Raw genomic sequence first — 18105 nt, 5'->3', positions numbered from 1 at the left:
AAAAAATAACAATTTGGATATTTTTTGAATTACAAGGCTTGATTTCTCTGCAATAACTTATGAGAACATAACAGAGAAGTCATATTCAGACGGTAATTGTTACTCATATGAATTTATGTAAAAATTTATTTACATGGCACCTCAGTGACAACTCTTGGATTTGATGATTTATTCACAGTGGAGAAGAAAGAAGAAGTGTGATCATTATGAACCTGCTGACATGGCTAGTTGCATGGTTGTCTGCTGTAAATAAAATGTCATACTCTTGGAATAATATTTATTATTTAAATCTCTGGTTTAAAAATAGGAAAATAGACAGAATATAGCTGAAATGGTTTTCTTAAAATTTATCTCTCAAAATGATGGGTGTCATTATAAATGTGGAGATTAGCATTGATAAGTAAATGCAACCTCTTATTTACACGAGGCAAACAAAGCTGCTTGGTTTGCATTTTTATGTATGTAATTGTAGGCCTATAGATATTTTAAAATTGTATTGCATACCTGTTACTGCCATAATAATAACCCATTTCAAATGTTTATGTGCTTTTCTGGTCTATTTGTTCTTAACAGCACCCAATCACTGTGATGGAGCAGTAATGAAATATTATTCTTGTAAATACTTTCTAGCATTTCAATATATATATATATATATATATATATATATATATATTTTTTTTTTTTTTTTTTTTTTTTTTTTTTTTTTTCAGAAATATGCATGCAAAGTACAACAGTTAGTATATGGTGTTAAACGGTGGTGAACATGGATTTAAACAGTTAATTTTGAAACAATTTATTCTCAGAGATGTGGATTTGGACAGCAATAAATTAACACATGACCTCGGTAATTCGGCCGGAGGATGATGGTGGGAGAAAAACAATGACATTCTGGATTCAGATGGCAATAAAATCACAGACTAACCCCTGTAAATGTTGAAAATTGCTTATGTTCCCATGAGAACCAATTACCCTCTGAATTTGGCTATTATGTGCTTTTATCAGGTGGAACCAAACATACATCTTTTTTCATACTCTATTTCTCTATTTTTTGATGAAAATAAAAAGATGATACTTTTAAGATGATACTCATCTCTATTTTTGCACCATTTTGGACTCGGCAGCATCAGATGCCTCTTCAGTGTTAGCTCCTTTAAGTTGTCCAGTTTCTGCCAGCTCCTCCAGGTAACTGAAGAAGAAAGTAAAAGATCAATCAATAATACAGACATTGTCTACTGATTTAAAAATGTAATGATTTAAGAAAAAAAAAATACCCTTAAAAATATGCATATATTTACTAGACTATAACTCGTTAAAACAAACAGGAAAAAAAAAGGATATCAATACTATATAGAACAAATGAAAAAAATGTATTATCTACGCAGTGTAGACTACACTGTATATTATGGGATTGTGGGACAACTTGCTTCAGTTTTACAACAGTCAAGAATGCCCAGGGAGCTGATGTTTAATTAATGTTGTTCATGATTGATATAATGTGTTGTTTAAAAGAATGAACAATGGTTAGTCATAGAAGATAGCACATAATTCATTAATAAAACGAGAGATATGAATATCAAGTACTCCTGCCCTGAGAGCAGCGCATAGTCCACTAAAAATAACAGCGATATGAATACTGAGTACTCCTGCCCTGAGAGCAGCACATAGTCCACTAAAACTAACAGCGATATGAATATTGAGTACTCCTGCCCTGAGAGCATTGCATAGTCCACTAAAACTAACAGCGATATGAATACTGATATAAAAGCTGAGATATTTTAATGAAATCTGAGAGATTTATGTCCCTACGATGAAAGACGATTCACCAGAGATGTTCTCATTTCAAAAAGGTAATCAAAAAAAAAAAAAAAAAAAAAACATTGCCAAAGTAATCCATATGAATTGTGTGGTTTCCTCCAAGTGCTCTAAAGATACACAATCACTCTATATAATATAACTGTTTAAATTTAGATTTATATTTACATTCAAAGGAAATTTGCACTCACATCATATTTGATTTAAGAAGCTCTCTGGTGTTCTGAAATATTCGGTATCTGAGATATTTGGTGTCACTGGGCAGAGTAAGGATGAATATTCGTGAGTTTCCTGTTTCGCGTTAAAGCGACTCTGAAAATATTAGTGCGTTTTTACTGGATCAAAAAAACTTTTCGACAAGGTAATACCTTTCAGCTTCGACCGAAGTTAAGCAAGCTTAGAATATAATTGTTCGTTTGTGCACAAAATGTTATAAATTGTTTCCTGTGTTATATGTATTTTCAACGATTACAGACACTGTTTTGCCAGAGGTAGCCTATCGTTAGAATACGCTACAAGTAAATGGGCTAGCAGCTGTTAAACATTTTCTTATATTCCTATTTCGCTATTAAAAGTGTCGTTTGAAGTGTGTAACATATATATGGGGGCACAATAAAACTTGCTTACTGTATAGTAAGACTGTAAGGTGAGAAATAAGGAACAATATAAAGACTCTTATGAAGGAACAACTCTTTAACATTTTTTTTTCTCCTTTAAAAAGGTGTCACATGGAAGTGCATGACAGCCTTCAACCAGATTGCAGTTCATGTGGAGAAGCTGTTTGTAATTAATGTATCTGTTACAAATCAGTAGAGTTTGCTACTAGCACTTTTGGCTGGTTTTTTTTTTGTTGTTGTTATTTGTTTTTGTTTTTTTTCCTATAGCTTGCAGAAGCACTTGTAATGGGGGAGACTTTAATTTTCTCATGTCGTATATGAGGCCACTATTGCACACATACATTTAGACATGGGTTAACGTTCTCAGAATTAACTTTTTTTTTCTTTTTTTTTTTGTTTTAATCTGATGCAGGGGATGGTGGATGATGACCAAGTTAAACAAATAAATTCCACACTTTTGGAATCAAGATAATCAAAGGTAATCAAACCAAGCACGACCTTATAAAATATGTTTCATGGATAAAGGGTTTTGGAAAAAAGAACATGTTGGTGGATATTCTACTAATATTAAAAACATGTGGGTCATTCTTGAATGGCCTATTCTGCAATGGGTATAAACAATCTGGTCCCATTGATTTGGAAGTGTGTTTCTTCTCCCAACATTTAGACTGATTTCATTGAGTTTGTTGGCGGTTTATAAAACTCTATTTGCCATTTGTTGTTCATATAGGAATTTATAACAGGTTTTAGATCCATAAGAGATATTACTTACCAAAGAAATCCCACAAAAATCCCATAACATTAACTATCTTGTGTTGATCAGTAGGCCTATCCCTAAACGCATATAAAGTAGACACTTGTGTAGCTTTCATCTGTTTTTATTTTTTTATTTTTTTTTTTTTACATGACCATGTATTTTATATTTATACAGGTGTGTTGAAAAATTTTATTTATGTAATGCCTTCACCACATCTGTTAATAAAACTTTAACAGAATCAGTTGCTGTCTTTAATCAGCAAAAGGAATCTACTTTTATCTTTAAAATGAAAATATACAAATTACTGTATGGTTTGATTTACCATTTGTTATTAAAATGTAAAACATTTTAATTGTTATAAGAAAAATATTGTTAAAGTACTGCAACGTTGCTGATTTCACAACTTGACCAACACACATTTGAGTCAAAATCATTTTTATCTGAATCACAGTGCTCCACAATGCAGTATGTGATTAAAGACAAAAATCACATGGATAAAGTCATTTTTACAATCTTGCATTTTGTCCATTAAATGTATCATTTTGGGCTAAAAAAAATAAAATGTTATATTACAGTTCATATGTGTAAAAAACATTCAGTCTTCACTTTGTTATTAAAAACTTTTTTGAATGATTGAGTAAACGATTAGAAATGGCACAGAATAATCATCATAACAAACTTTATGGCACAACAGATACATTTTGGCAAAGTTATTAAACTACACATTTTAGGGACTCTCAAGGTAAAATAAGAATATTATAAAAATGCTTAATAGTTGTAGGCTCATTTATTGGAGCATATACCTAAGGTAAATAATTTGGACAATCACTAACCATGACACAATCTGTAAATTATTTTGCATATTAACATTTATAAACAAAGTATAATATCATTCTATGCTGAAACACACCTTTTTGAAAATCTTTTGTGATCCAGTGACAACGAACTAATATTTACAGAGTCGTTTTAATGCAAAACAGGAAACTCATGAATATCCATGTATGCTCCGCCCAGTGACACCAAATATCTCAGACACTGAATATTTCAGAACACCTAGCGCATTATCATATGAGCCAATCAGAACCATTCAATGGCTCTGGAACTAATCAGGTTTAGTCAGTGTGTTGTTTGAGTTTGAATTTAAATTGTTTTGTTTTGTTTTTAAAGCATTTCAGATATGATGTTGAAATCCTTGTGGGAATTTCAGTAGTAGCGTATTACAATTAATGTATTATGACAACAGCCTAATCAACCAAAGTATAACGTTTTAACATACATATTAAACAACATATTTTAAGTATTGCAATGCTTAATAATAGTTGACAAAGGTTTGTACATTGTAAATGTAAAAAAAAAAAAAAAAAAAAAAAAAAAAAAATATTGTACTTTTCCAATTTAATTATTAAAATTTGAATTAATAAAATGTTATTAAAAATATTAATACATACATATTTAAAATATATTGCAGTAGGCCTACACATTGTTATAAAGTACATTAAAATCCCGCTAAAAGTGTAATCATTTTGTTATGTTCTTACACATAGTGTAACGACTGGTGAAAGGATTGGCAGGAAGCAAGTGTGAGTTAGTGATTTTTAATGAATAAAATAAACAAGGCACATGAAGACAGGAACACAGGTGATACTTGACTGGGGATACACAGTCCGGGAAGATGCAGGTGTACAGAGGATCCGGGGTGAGGTGGTGAGTTGGCAGCAGGAGAGGGTGACACAGGAACTGTGGGGAAGCGAGCCGAGAAGGTAAGTGGAGAATCCAGCGGTGAGATGAGATGAGATGAGATGAGTGGACGGGGTTCCGGGGAGACAAGACAATCCAACGAAGAAACAAACACAAGGAGGGCAGAACATAAGACACGGAACTGAAACAACGCTCTGACAAACACAAGACGCTAGACCGGGCAATATATAGGGAGAAGTAATGAGTGACAGCTGCTGCTGATAACAATTAGCGGAGACGCCCACATGAAACAATCAGTGCTGACGCGAAACACACAAACTTCACCCACATAGTGAAAAACCCCGAGATCACGGTTTACCAACCGTGACACATGGTACGCATAAAATATACTTTAAGTAAGAGTAACATAAGTGTGTTTTCTGTAAATACACTAAAATGTCACTAAAAGTATGCTTAAGTTTAGTATATTTCTTAAAAGTGAAACTAAGAATATATTTATTAACATACTATTTCTACTATACTTTTAGGAATATATTAAAAGTATGCTTGTGTTTAGCATATCCCTTAAAAGTGTAGCTAAGCATATAATTATTACCAAAGTACTTCTAGTATACTTTTTAGAAATATATTAAAATGCAAATCAGTATATTTTAAATGCACTTCAAATAAACAAATGTACAGAATACAAGTGTATTATTAAAGCTGCAAGCAGCGATGAAAGGGCCCTCGCACCCGGCTCACCTCCACCCGGTGGCCATAGGTGAACAGCAAACTTTGGGAAATATGCTTATAAAATGGTAAATATTTGTACCAAATTTCCTGTCACCAGCAGGCGGCGCTATGACTATAAATCAATATTGGCCTTAAGATGAGTTCAGGCCAGGACTCTTATCAAACATGTGGGGCAGATCGGACATTATATGCATGAGTTACAACAACTTCCTGTTTCATAGCATCAATAGCATGCTTTAGCACTTACTTAGTGTTGCTAGCATGTTTGAGAATATTTCAACATGTTACTTCCTGTTGCCAGTAGGTGGTGCTATAACTATAACGAAATATGAACATGAAGATATCTTCAGGCCAAGACTCTAATCAAACATGTGCGTGAACCCACTTCTGAAACCTATATCAGATGTAAATTTTCGCCAGTTCTGATGCGTGTGCAAAGTTTCGTGAGTTTTAGAGCATGATTAGGCTCTCAAAAATGTGATTCATTGTGGAGAAGAAGAAGAAGGAGAAGAAGAAGAAACAGAGCAATTCCAAGAGGGTCCTCGCACCATCGGTGCTCGGGCCCAAATAATAAACAGAGCAATTCCAAGAGGGTCCTCACACCATCGGTGCTTGGCCCTAATAAACATACTACTTGAATTTCAAGTATATTTTTAATACATTTAATACTATGTCTTTTCCACCTGGGTAGAAAGAGATGATACCGTTCAAATCGACACTGGTAAGCTGTTCCATAGTTTGGGGCCAACGCTTGAAAAGGCTCTGTCCCCTCTTATGTTTTAGCAAAGTCCTACACACAGGGAGTAATCCAAGATCCCCATACCCAAGTGACCTAGCTGGGTTATGAGGGAGTACCAAAACAGAAAGGTAGCCTGGAGCTAAGCCATGTAAACATTTGTAAATGAAGACTAAAATTTTTAACTCCATTCTAAATTTAAGCGGTAGCCAGCACAGAGACATCAAGATGGGAGTAATGCGATCAATTTTTTTGCTACCGGTCAACAGCCTAGCAGCAGCGTTCTGAACAAACTTTAAACCCCAATAAATTAACTATTAGCTCCATAATAAAGTGAATTACAATAGTCAAGATGTGTGGTAATGAATGCGTGGATAACTGTTTCAAAATTCTTTAGGGAGAGAAAAGTTGTAACTTTTACAAGGCGGCGTAAATGGAAAAAGATTTGACGTCAGAATTAATCTGTTTATCAAACCAAAGTCGTGAGTCAATTAAAATGCCAAGGATTTTAGCACACAGAGTAACATGAGAGCTTAAAAAGCCTAGATCCAGATCACCACGATCATAAAAGCCACTTGGTCCAAATAATACAACTTCAGTTTTTTCTCATTTAAGGCCAAAAATTTTTGCGAAAGTCATGATTTCAGATCTCGTAGGCATGCTAGTAAAACCTCAATAGAACATGAATCGTTACGTTTAAGTGGGAGATAGAACTGGGTATCATCAGCATATAAATGAAACAATACTCCATGTTTAGAAAACAGGGATCCCAGTGGTAGCATGTAACTTGATCCTTCCAATGGGTGAATATCCGCAAGGCTGTGGGTCCTGATGGCATCGTCAGAGACTACATCTGCTCTGTGCTGCCTGCCTTACTGGATCCGCTACAATTTGCATATACAATTTGCATATAAATGCCAAGGATTTTAGCACACAGAGTAACATGAGAGCTTAAAAGGCCTAGATCCAGATCACCATGATCATAAAAGTCACTTGGTCCAAATAATACAACTTCAGTTTTTTCTTATTTAAAGATCCGGTAAAATTTGAGCAAACCGCCTACAAAAAGACATACCCAAAGTAAATTGCACATTGTTCTTGAACCATTTGGAGTATATGCATGGTTTGGTATATTTTGAAAGGTGACACTCTAAGGTTTCTTCCTAAATAGTCAGAATCACTGTAAGTCTTACTGATATTGAGTAATATAATTTGGAACACAGTAAAAAAAAGGGGGAAAAAAAACATTCCGCTTACATTTTATTTGTAAATAGATGCCTGCAGATGACTATAGTTGGGAGCTATTAGCTGGAAAACACAATGGGATCAAAGCATGAAGCCTTACCAAGCAAAATTTACCAATTTTATAACAATACCTTAGAAAATTAGTGTTTTACACACATTTATATAAGTTTATGTCTAGGCGCTCCCCCCAAAAAAAGGACACTTGGAGACTCCAAATAGCCCTTTGTAACCATTGACACATAAAAGGCTGTAATTTTTGAATGCTTCAACTTACAGTCATAATTTTGGTCTCTAATGAAAGGTTACACTCAGAGCTATTATATTCCTTATCCAGATTCACTGTCAATCATTTTTGTTTTTTCAATTCTTGACACTAAACTTTGTGCAAATAAAGAGACAAAACAAGTGCTATGTTTTATATATATATGTATTAAAACACACTAATGTATTACACTATATAACTATTTACAAAAAAATAAAGTTACAGGTTATTGGCAACATGCCACTCATTATAACAATCACGACTTGGCAAAAAGCACAAAGGCACATCACAAGAAGAGCAATTCACAGGTGTCTTTGCATGGCAATGTCTGCACCTCAGACGACCTGTGGTTCTGTCTCCACTTATATGTACAGGCTTGTGATGTGCTCTGTGTGGAGTGGGCGATGGAGCAGGTCTGTCAACTGCTGCTACCGCTGACAGCTCTTCAACAAGAGTCTCTCTGAATGCCTTCTGGTGCATTGGTACCTGTCCTTTACCTTTAGTGATAACCTTGTAAAGAAGGAAGGCATTCACAATGGCAATGTCCATGAAGTACCACTTCTGGGTATTGTGGATGACTTTGTAATAGCTGATCAGGGCATCAGAGAGGTCCACTCCACCCATGCACCTGTATGGACAGAACAAAACAACATTGAGCCACATTTTATTTATTTTCAAATAGATTAAAAGATGGTTGATTATATAACACCTACCGGTTGTACTCTTTCACTGCTGGTGGAACAGAGATGTCCCACAACACCCAGTGCCCATCCTCATCTTTGACTCTCCTCTGAATGGTATCCCCAGTATGGGCTGTGTGGATTGTTGAACATAAACACATCTCTTGTGTCTCTCCACTGGCTCCCCAGTCTTCATCTGATTCAGTGTCAGGTGATTGTCTGTGATAAAAAATAAAATAAATAATTTTACAAAACATTTACATCTTTTCTGTATTCTACTTTTTTTCCCCATGCTCACACATAAATAAACAGAAACATGCAATCAAACAAATAGACATTTACACCGGTGCATGAGTATACATGTGCACACACACACACACACACAAACAAACAAACAAAGGCATGGATACATGCTCACACAAAAACACGGTCGAAGGCATGACGCATCTCCAAACGCACCCACAAACAAAGGGATGAATACACGCGCTAACCAAAACACCGTCGAAAGCGTGACGTTTCAAACACACACACACACACACAAACACAAACGCATGGATACATGCTCACACAAAAACACGGTCGAAGGCATGAGGCATCTCCAAACGCAGACAATCAGACAATCATTATCACAGACAATCACCTGACACTGAATCAGATGAAGACTGGGAGCCAGTGGAGAGACACAAGAGATGTGTTTATGTTCAACAATCCACACAGCCCATACTGGGGATACCATTCAGAGGAGAGTCAAAGATGAGGATGGGCACTCATCTTTGGTTAGCGCGTGTATGAGAATACACGCGCTAACCAAAACACCGTCGAAAGCGTGACGTTTCAAACACACACACACACACACACAAACACAAACACAAACGCATGGATACATGCTCACACAAAAACACGGTCGAAGGCATGACGCATCTCCAAACGCACCCACAAACAAAGGGATGAATACACGCGCTAACCAAAACACGGTCGAAAGCATGACGCCTCAAACACACAAACAAACAAACACAGCCATGGATACATGCGCGCACCAAAACCAAACTTTTGTATGAGCGAATAAATGAACCAACACACGGACACGGTCTCACCACATACCTCAGTACATACAGTAAATGTTATCAAATATAATGAAACACTTACTTGTCGAGAGTGACGTCCTCCCCGTCCAAAAACAGATCCTCCGCTATGGAGTCAACAGATGAGACGTGCTCTCTTCGTCAGTAATGTCATCTTCCGACTCATCACTGTCACGCCGAGTGCATTGTTCCACAACTTCTTCGAGTGAAAAGTTTGTCTTCGTCGTTCTCTTCGCCATTTCTCTCTTGGTCAAACTTTCTCCAAGCTCAAAAACTCTCTGAGAACGGTCCACTATATGAGTGTCTTTTACGCCCGCCCCATGGCGCATGACGCACGACCTCCTTTCTCACTTTGCGCACGGAGCTATGTGTTGATAGTTTGATCCCCCCGACTAAAAATGCATATTAATCTTTTCAGAATTTCATTGGCTATCAGAAACGACCGTCATTTCCAAACTCTGATGCAATAGGCTCGATCTATTGGTCCATCAAAGAGAGGCTGAACAGTCCATTGAAGGTGAAGCTTATTGGCTATAACTGGCCATAAACACCTCATAGAAGCAGATATTGGCTCAAGAGAGGTGTCTATCAAAAGGACAGAGTTCAGCGGCCATTTTAAGACCATTGTTTTTGTGATCTGTGCAGGCAAACACAAGTTACACGTGAGAAAACACAGATGTATTGATTGCTCTATTGGCTAATCTGAAATGATACTACTTCAGTCTGTGGATGTTTATCAACATATACATTTGCTATGGACTAAATATTTCACTGAATTGGATAGTCTGGACCCTTTCCAGTGTAACTACACCGTTTTTTTTTGGAATGTAATGGATTTTTGGACGAACTAAAGGCATTATAGGTGAGTTTCCTCAGTTCGATTATTGTTTTTTTGGTTGTTGCTGGTCAGACAAAGACACTGATTGTACCTGCTGTGTTAATGGTTTCTTAAAATAGTTAGTATCATTCGAATCGCAAGAATCTCAGCTAACACGTTTCACTTTTTTTTTTTTTTTTTTTTTTTTTGGTGTTTCACGAAGTTAACCATCAAAGCACTGCGTGTCCATAAACCATCACACTTTAAACAAAAAAAGTTAAGGCCAAAAAATTTTGCGAAAGTCATGATTTCAGATCCCGTAGGCATGCTAGCAAAACCTCAATAGAACATGAATCGTTACGTTTAAGTGTGAGATACAACTGGGTATCATCAGCATATAAATGAAACAAGGGAAAAACAGGGATCCCAGTGGTAGCATGTATAAAGAGAAAAGTGTAGGAGCAAGGATCAATCCCTGTGGAACACCACAGGAGAGGTGTACTACTGAAGAAGTATGTTTTCCAATACATACAGAAAACTTCCTATTGGTTAAATATAACTGTAACCATTTTAAAACGATGTCCTCAATGCCTACATAACTTTCCAATCTAGAAATTAAAATTTTATGATCAACCATATCAAATGCTGAACTGAGACCTAAAAGGACCAAAGCAACAGCATTCCCATTATCAGAAGACAGCATAATATCGTTTGTAACTTTCAATAATGCAGATTCAATGCTATGTAATTTTCTATAACCTGACTGAACAGTTTGTATACTGAATTTGAACTCAGAAAATACTGTAGTTGAGTGAGTACCCGCTTATAGGCAGAAACTGAAACGGGAAGCACCCGCCCTCAGGACAATTCAATGCTGGTCGGACCAATCAGATGCTATACTACAGGACTGTTTTGATCACGTGGACTGGGACATCTTCCGGGCCGCGTCTGATGATGACATAGAGGCATACTCAGAAACTGTAACATGTTTCATCAGGAAGTGTGTAGAAGATGTATTGTCGACAAAAACAATCCGCGTACATACCCCAACCAAAAACTGTGGATTAATAGCAATATTCGAGCAGCCTTGTCAGCGCAGACATCCGCTTTTAAATCCGGAAACGCTGATGATTGCAAACAAGCCAGGTACGATCTCAGGAAATACATCAAAGCCACCAAATGACAAAATAAAAACTAAGTTGAAGAACAGTTCAACACCAACAGCGCAAGAAGCATGTTGCAGAGCACTAATAACATCACAGATTTTAAAGGGAATAAATCAGCTACTGTGAACATTGCCGCCTCTCTACCGGATGAGCTTAATAACTTTTATGCTCATTTCAAGGCTCACAACACCGCCCACACAGAGAGCACTCCCGCGGCTGCTGCAGAAGAGGTGAGTGCACTCTCTGTCTCTGTCGCGGATGTAACCTGATCCTTCCAATGGGTGAATATCCGCAAGACTGTGGGTCCTGATGGCATCCCAACTAGCTGGAGTTTTCATAGACATTTTCAGCCTCTCCCTCTCTCTGTCTGTGGTTCCCTCGTGCTTCAAAAAATCCACCATTGTGCCCATACCAAAGAAAAATAAAATCACATGCTTGAATGACTGAAGGCCCGTTGCTCTTACACCCAGACTCATCAGAGACTACATCTGCTCTGTGCTGCCTGCCTCACTGGATCCGCTACAATTTGCATATCGTAGCAACCGTTCTACAGACGATGCTATTGCTTTCACCCTACACACTGCTCTCTCCCACCTGGAAAATAAGAACACTTATGTGAGAAATCTCAAAGCTCAATACAACAAACCAATCAAAAACATACAGACTCCCACACTTGTTGCGAAGCTATAGACTCTGGGACTAAACAGATCTCTGTGCAGCTGGATCCTGGACTTCCTGACAGGCAGAAGTCAGGTGGTCAGAATGGGCAACAACACTTCATCCCCTGCTGACCCTCAACACTGGTGCTCCTCAAGGCTGTGTCCTCAGCCCAGTCCTGTACTCCCTGTACATACATGACTGCACAGCCACACACAGCTCCAACGTTATCATCAAATTCGCTGACGACACAACGGTGATAGGCCTAATCACCAATAACGATGAGACGGCCTACAGAGAGGAGGTGAGCACCCTGACTAAATGGTGTCAGGAGAACCATAAATGGCTGCCCACTGCTCCAGGTGTGTGTTCACGGTGTGTGTGTGTTCACTGCTGTGTGTGTGTGCACTTTGGATGGGTCAAATGCAGAGCATGAATTCTGAGTATGGGTCACCATACTTGGCTGTATGTCACGTCACACTTCACTTTAGGAGACAGAGCAGAGAACACACACCCATTGCGGGTAAACAGCTTTAAGTTCCTCGGCGTTGACATCAGTGAAGATCTCACCTGGTCTAAACACACTGATGCAGTGCTGAAGAAGGCACATCAACGCCTCTTCTTCCTGAGACGGCTGAGGAAGTTTGGAATGAGCCCCAGCATCCTCAGATCATTCTACACCTGCACTGTGGAGAGCATCCTGATGGGCTGCATCACTGCCTGGTTTGGAAACAGCACCGCTGGCAACCGCAAATCTCTGCAAAGGGTCATGCAAACTGCCCGCCACATTGTTAGAGGTGAGCTTCACTCCCTCCAGGACATCTACACCAGGTGGTGTATAAGGAAAGCCCGGAGGATCATCAGTGACTCCAGCCACCGGTTCCACAGACTGCTCTCTCTGCTGCCCTCAGAAAGATGTCTCCGCAGCATCCGATCCCGCACTAGCCAACTGAGGGATAGCTTTTTCCCTCAGGCTACCAGACTAATGAACAGTCAAAACTACTACACCCTACAGCACCCTACAGAATACTCCCACCATATGGTATGCCACACACTGCACTTTAACTTCAACAGTTCAACACTGGACTATACATACACACTGCATTTAATACAATAATCTAACTGCTACCACTGGATACCATCCAATGCACATCCATGACATTTTGTGTATCCAGTTCATGTATATTCTGTTGCACCTTAGCATATTTTTATGTGTATATATGTCTACATAATGTAGAATGTGTACATACTGTGTACAGTGTATAATGTGTAGTGCTAACTGTATGTATATATTGCGTATAATGTGTAGTGCTAACTGTAAGTATGTCTAATAGTACACTGTGTGTACTGACTATATGTATGTGCATATTGCACATTGTCATCTGTTGAAGTCTGTATGGTTATATGTAAATTGTTTCTGCAATTTCTGGAGCACGCTCCCAAAAATTTCACTCACCAAGGAACATGTGCTGTGGTGATGTAACAATAAAAGGGATTTGACAGGAGATTGGAAATTGGTCTAAAATTACTTTGCATGGAAACATCAAGATTGGGTTTCTTCAGAAAAGGTATTGATAAAAAAAACAACAAAAAAAAAAAAAAACAGAAGATCAGGCCCTACGATATCTATAATTTGCTTTAAAAAATGTGAAGGAATAAAATCATAATGACAGGAGGTGGGATTTAAATGTGCAATAATATCTTTACAGGTTTTCTAAGGAAATGTGATCAAACACACTCCAGGTGACTGAGCGACTGGTTATTTCAGACAAGGACTTAATAGCCTTCTGAAAAACAAGACTCCTTTAGCGTTTCGTAAGACACCTGCAGTCTGTCCTTACGAAACTTGCGTTCAGCCCTTCTACATACTCGTCTGAGTGAATGAATAGAGTCATTAAACGAGGGCGCAGATTTTTCTTTAGAACGCTTACATTTCAAAGGAGCAATGTTGTTAACAATGTTCAAACAAGAGTTACTAAAATTATTGAAATACTCATCAGCATTATATTCCGAAGTCCAAAACCAGTCCAAACATGCACACTTTGAGCGAGAGGATAAATTCACCACTGAAACAAACACGTTTTAAGTGCACGCACACCCTCCGGGCAAGAGCAGCGTATGTCAACCCATTACTTTTGACTCATATAACTTGCACACGGGATGTCCGCTCTGAGCCTCCGCGTACACCCTCCAATGATGATTTTTACGTCATGCGGACCCTAACAGACTCTTGTGCACTCAAAAAGTATAACCAAGGCTTTAGTACGAGAGCACATGAAATCCACGTGCGAGCTGAGAGATTTGCACTCGTGCATCAAATTAATGTACTTTTGCGCTACAACAATGCGCTTGACATTAGTTTGGTTCCAAGAAGGTGCTGCACATGGCAGCCAGCATGCTTTGCTGTTCAGTGTGTTTTTGTTAGTTTTTCCTTTTTTTTTTTCTTTTAACACAATCAGTTTCACCAGGGATGAACTGCTGAACATTCGCCAGAACACACCACAAAATCTCCTACGGGTTTTTGATTATTCAGATGTTTTGCAGAATTCTGTAGTTGGCGGAGAAGCTGCGCTGATCAAATGCTTCAGGACATGCACGGGGGAAGCAAGCCGGCGCGCTCGTCAAGCACAGTAAGCGCAGATTTCGGACGCCTTTGCCTAGCATCTAAATCTTTACCCAACAAAACCGACAAACTACTTCTGCTCTCCCGGACAAATAAGGACAATTTCTCACACTCTGCTCTATGTTTCACGGAAACCTGACTGAATGACGCCATACCAGACAGAGCGCTCCATCTGGTGAGCTTTCAGCTATTCAGAGCGGCGCGGAATCAACGGGGAAATCGTGCGGCAGCGATACATGCTTTTACATCAATGAAAGGTGATGTACAGATGTAACTGTGTTAAAGAAGATGTGCTGTCCCAATCTAGAAGCGCTCTTCATTAACTGTAAACCGTTCTATTCACCACTCGTTCATTCTCGTGAGTGTTTACATTCCTCCGCAAGCGCACGTGAATCTGGCTTTGCAAAAACTCACTGATTAGATGACAGAGACAGAGCATCAACACCCGGACTCTGTTTTAATCATTCTTGGGGACTTAAATAAAGCAAATCTTTCCCGTGAACTGCCAAAATACAGACAGCATGTTACATGTCCCTCCAGAGACAGTAATATGCTAGATCACTGTTACAAAGCAATAAAGGATGCATATCGCTCTGTCCCATGGACATCTTTGGGGCTCTCTGATCACCGCCTGGTACATCTTATACCGACCTACAGGCAAAAACTTAAATCTGCTAAACCTGTAGTAAAGACTGTAAAGAGATGGACCAATAAAACAGAGTAGGTTTTAAAAGCCTGTTTTGACCTGATTGGAGTGATTTTAAAGCTGCTACCACCGATCTGGATGAACTCACAGAGACTGTAACATTGTATATTAGTTTCTGTGAGGATATATGCATTCCTACCGGGACTTATTTAACATTCAGCAATGATAAGCCATGGTTTACAGCAAAACTCAGACATCTTTGTCAGGCCAAAGAGGATGCCTACAGAAATGGGGACAGAGTCTTGTATAATCAGGTCAGGAACACACTGAATTAGGAGATTAGAGCGGCTAAAAGGAGCTACACTAAAGATTTGGAAGATCAGTTCACTTCCAATTACTCAGCTTCAGTGTGGAAAGGTCTGAAAGCCATCACAAACTACAAGACACCATCCCCCAGCACTAAGGAGAATCAACAACTTGCCGAAGACCTGAACAAGTTTTATTGTAGATTCGAAACCCCCCACACCCATTCTGACCATCTCTCTACACAACTGTTAACACCTCCTGAAATCCCCCTTCCCCCACTGCTGCACTACAGATCAGTGAGGACGATGTGCACCAGGACTTCAGGAAAAACTAAAGAAAAAAGGCACCAGGCCCAGACTGTGTGACACCAGCCTGTCTGAATACCTGTGCTGACCAGCTGGCCCCAATCTTTTCACAGATCTTCAACAGATCACTGGAGTTTTGTGAAGTCCCTTCCTGCTTCAAACACTCCACCATCATCCCCGTTCCATAGAAACCCAATATAACAGGACTTAACTACTCCAGACCTGTGGCCCTAATGTCGTCATGAAATCATTTGAAAAACTGATTCTGGCTTATCTGAAAGACATCACTTGGACCCCCTTGCAGTTTGCTTACTGAGCAAACAGGTCAGTGGATGATGCAGGCAACATGGGACTGCACTTCATCCTGCAACATCTGGACTAAAAAGGGCTCAGAAAATCACTCTGGATCCCTCACATCTAAGTTATCCCCTTTTTGAACTTTTGCCATCTGACCAGCCCTTCAGAGCCACAAATACCAGGACAGCCAGGCAGTTTCTTCCCCCAAGTAATCTACCTCATGAACAGTTAAATGTTCCCTACTTTGTAGAGTTGGGGTACTCGAACTTGGACTCAGACTCGAGTCCAATTTTGAATGAACTCGGACTTGTCATGCACTCGGGTGAATTTGTACTCGGACTTGACACAGGCTTGAACATTTTGGACTTGGAAAATATTCTGAGTACAGTCAAGTCCGCATCATGTGTAACAATAAAACCAGCATAAAATTGAGATGAGAAATTAATTAATGTCTCCCCGTCTGTCATTTTACTGCACCACACCGGCAGGCAGCAGTAGCATATCATCTTATGCTTGCAGACGAAACACACACATCACTCACTGGATATCAATGTGTGGCTAGGACGATGTCTTAAAGGGATAGTTCACCCAAAAATGAAAATTCTGTCAGTAATTACTCACCCTCATGTTGATCCAACCATGTAAGTCTTTCGTTCATCTTCGGATCACAAATTAATATTTTTGTGATTAAATATGAGCGCTGGAATACTCCTCCATTGGCTTTAAGGGGGCCCAAACTTGTCCGTCCAGAAAGTCAGTGAAGAAAATGTTTAAATAGTCCATGCCACTACAGTGGCTCAACCGTACGTTTCTCAAGCGACGATAATACTTTTCGTGCGAAAAAAAACAAACAAAAGAACGACTTTATTCAACTATTCATTTTCTCTCTTGTAGGCCTCTGACGTTCGTTCACGAGAGCTCCATGACGCATGCGCGAGAACTAAACTGACGACGGTCTCTCTTCTACTACTACTTGTTACTGGCTGCTCACTCCTTAGGAGTATTACCGCCACCTAGTGTACAAGATGAAGTGCTGGCATAGCCGGAAGCGCTAAACTTTGTTTACAAGCAAAACAAAAGATTTGTTTTTGTCAACTCATTTACGAGTAATTCAGATTTTAAAAACATAACAACCGCTTTGTTTAACCCGGGAAGCAGAGACGATGTTTTTAAAACCAATTTTCTGACCGATAATCAAGAGCAAATCCTCCACTGTCACCCCGGACTCAGGTACACACCTGCAGCCGTTTCGAAGTGACAGAGTCGGCGTTCCCTGCGCGTGAGCAGCCGCCATCCCGGCGACCACACACCGCGCACACACACACAACCACGAAAAAACTCCTCTTCCTACACTCAACCCGAGGGGAAAAGAGGAAAGAAGAGAAGAGAAATATAAAGAAAAGACACTGAAAGATTATTCACAATCACTCTCAGCAACGCTCTCAAACACGCGCTCAACTCCCCACAACCTCCCAGCATGCACCAGAGAGAGAGAGAGAGAGAGAGAGAGAGAAAGTGTGAGAGAGACCTTTGTGCACTTACCTTGATGTATCAGAAAAAATCCAAATATGCACCTCAGCTCTCAGAACTACATGGAGTAAACAATAAAAAAAAAGAAGTGTGTTTATGCACCTGCTGCCTTTTGATGGTGAAAAGTACTGATGGCC

General features: G+C 39.0%; 1 protein-coding gene across 1 annotated transcript; it reads right to left on the bottom strand.

Annotated features, from left to right (window-relative positions):
- Positions 1-8063: 8063 nt before the first annotated feature.
- Positions 8064-9984, bottom strand: LOC122138893 (piggyBac transposable element-derived protein 4-like). The gene is made up of 3 exons (XM_042733939.1): positions 9686-9984; positions 8573-8758; positions 8064-8487 (listed from the first exon to the last, which is right to left on the bottom strand). The coding sequence occupies exons 2-3, from the start codon at positions 8698-8700 to the stop codon at positions 8079-8081; spliced, it is 537 nt and encodes a 178-aa protein (XP_042589873.1). The 5' UTR covers positions 8701-8758; positions 9686-9984; the 3' UTR covers positions 8064-8078.
- Between the last annotated feature and the right edge of the window lie 8121 nt (positions 9985-18105).

Source organism: Cyprinus carpio, chromosome A3 (assembly GCF_018340385.1).
Source record: "Cyprinus carpio isolate SPL01 chromosome A3, ASM1834038v1, whole genome shotgun sequence".
Classification (NCBI taxonomy): Eukaryota; Metazoa; Chordata; class Actinopteri; order Cypriniformes; family Cyprinidae; genus Cyprinus; species Cyprinus carpio.
The sequence above is the reverse complement of the archived record's forward strand: the minus strand, read 5'-3'. Positions and strand labels throughout refer to the sequence as shown.

Excerpts from the sequence above, each read along its gene's own strand:
- LOC122138893 (XM_042733939.1), bottom strand. The coding sequence starts at position 8,700 with ATGTGTTTATGTTCAACAATCCACACAGCCCATACTGGGGATACCATT. Across the intron at positions 8,488-8,572 it reads GCAGTGAAAGAGTACAACCG|GTGCATGGGTGGAGTGGACC; the intron begins GTAGGTGTTATA and ends CTGTCCATACAG.